This window comes from Plasmopara halstedii (genome assembly GCF_900000015.1).
Source record: "Plasmopara halstedii genome assembly, contig: Scaffold_2061, whole genome shotgun sequence".
Classification (NCBI taxonomy): domain Eukaryota; phylum Oomycota; class Peronosporomycetes; order Peronosporales; family Peronosporaceae; genus Plasmopara; species Plasmopara halstedii.
The window spans coordinates 892,209-892,663 of NW_020188969.1; the positions used below are offsets into that span (position 1 = coordinate 892,209).

At 47.5% G+C, this 455-nt stretch overlaps 1 protein-coding gene across 1 annotated transcript in view; it reads left to right on the forward strand.

The window, feature by feature from the left end:
• Positions 1-280: 280 nt before the first annotated feature.
• Positions 281-455, forward strand: part of PHALS_02708 (hypothetical protein F444_20559) — a gene marked incomplete at both ends in the record, with an annotated part of 405 nt that continues 230 nt past the window's right edge. Inside the window, one exon of the mRNA XM_024717140.1 lies at positions 281-443. Coding sequence (XP_024582668.1) covers positions 281-443 — 163 coding nt within the window. The remainder of the gene's footprint in view (positions 444-455) is intronic.

Sequence of the window (455 nt, forward strand, 5' to 3'; positions counted from 1 at the left end):
CTTCTCAATAGGACCAACCTAGAGACTGTATGTGCGATGACTGCTAGTACTACATTTTTTTGATATCACAACTGAATGAACTTTATGAACCCGACAACATATATGGTCCACGTTTCACAGCCAGTCTGTTCCAACCAAGCCGGCTCTTTATCTGATGGGATAACTAGCATATATATATACGGAGTGATCTTCACAACATAGAGCTCCAGACGGAACCTCCCCACTCAGTTCGCGTTCAACTAAGTCTCGCGCAAATAAACTTCCTAGACAAATCTGCGCAATGGTCTCCGAAGGTCATCTCAACGTCGGTAGGCTCCAAGTACAGTCCCCAGCCTACATGGAGATTCAGTCACCTCGTGCTCCGAATTCGTCCACTAGTTCTCACGCCTTGAACTTGCGCCGACGCAAAATTGAAATCGAAGTCGTTGAAGGTGCACGCAAGGGTCCGTCCTGGC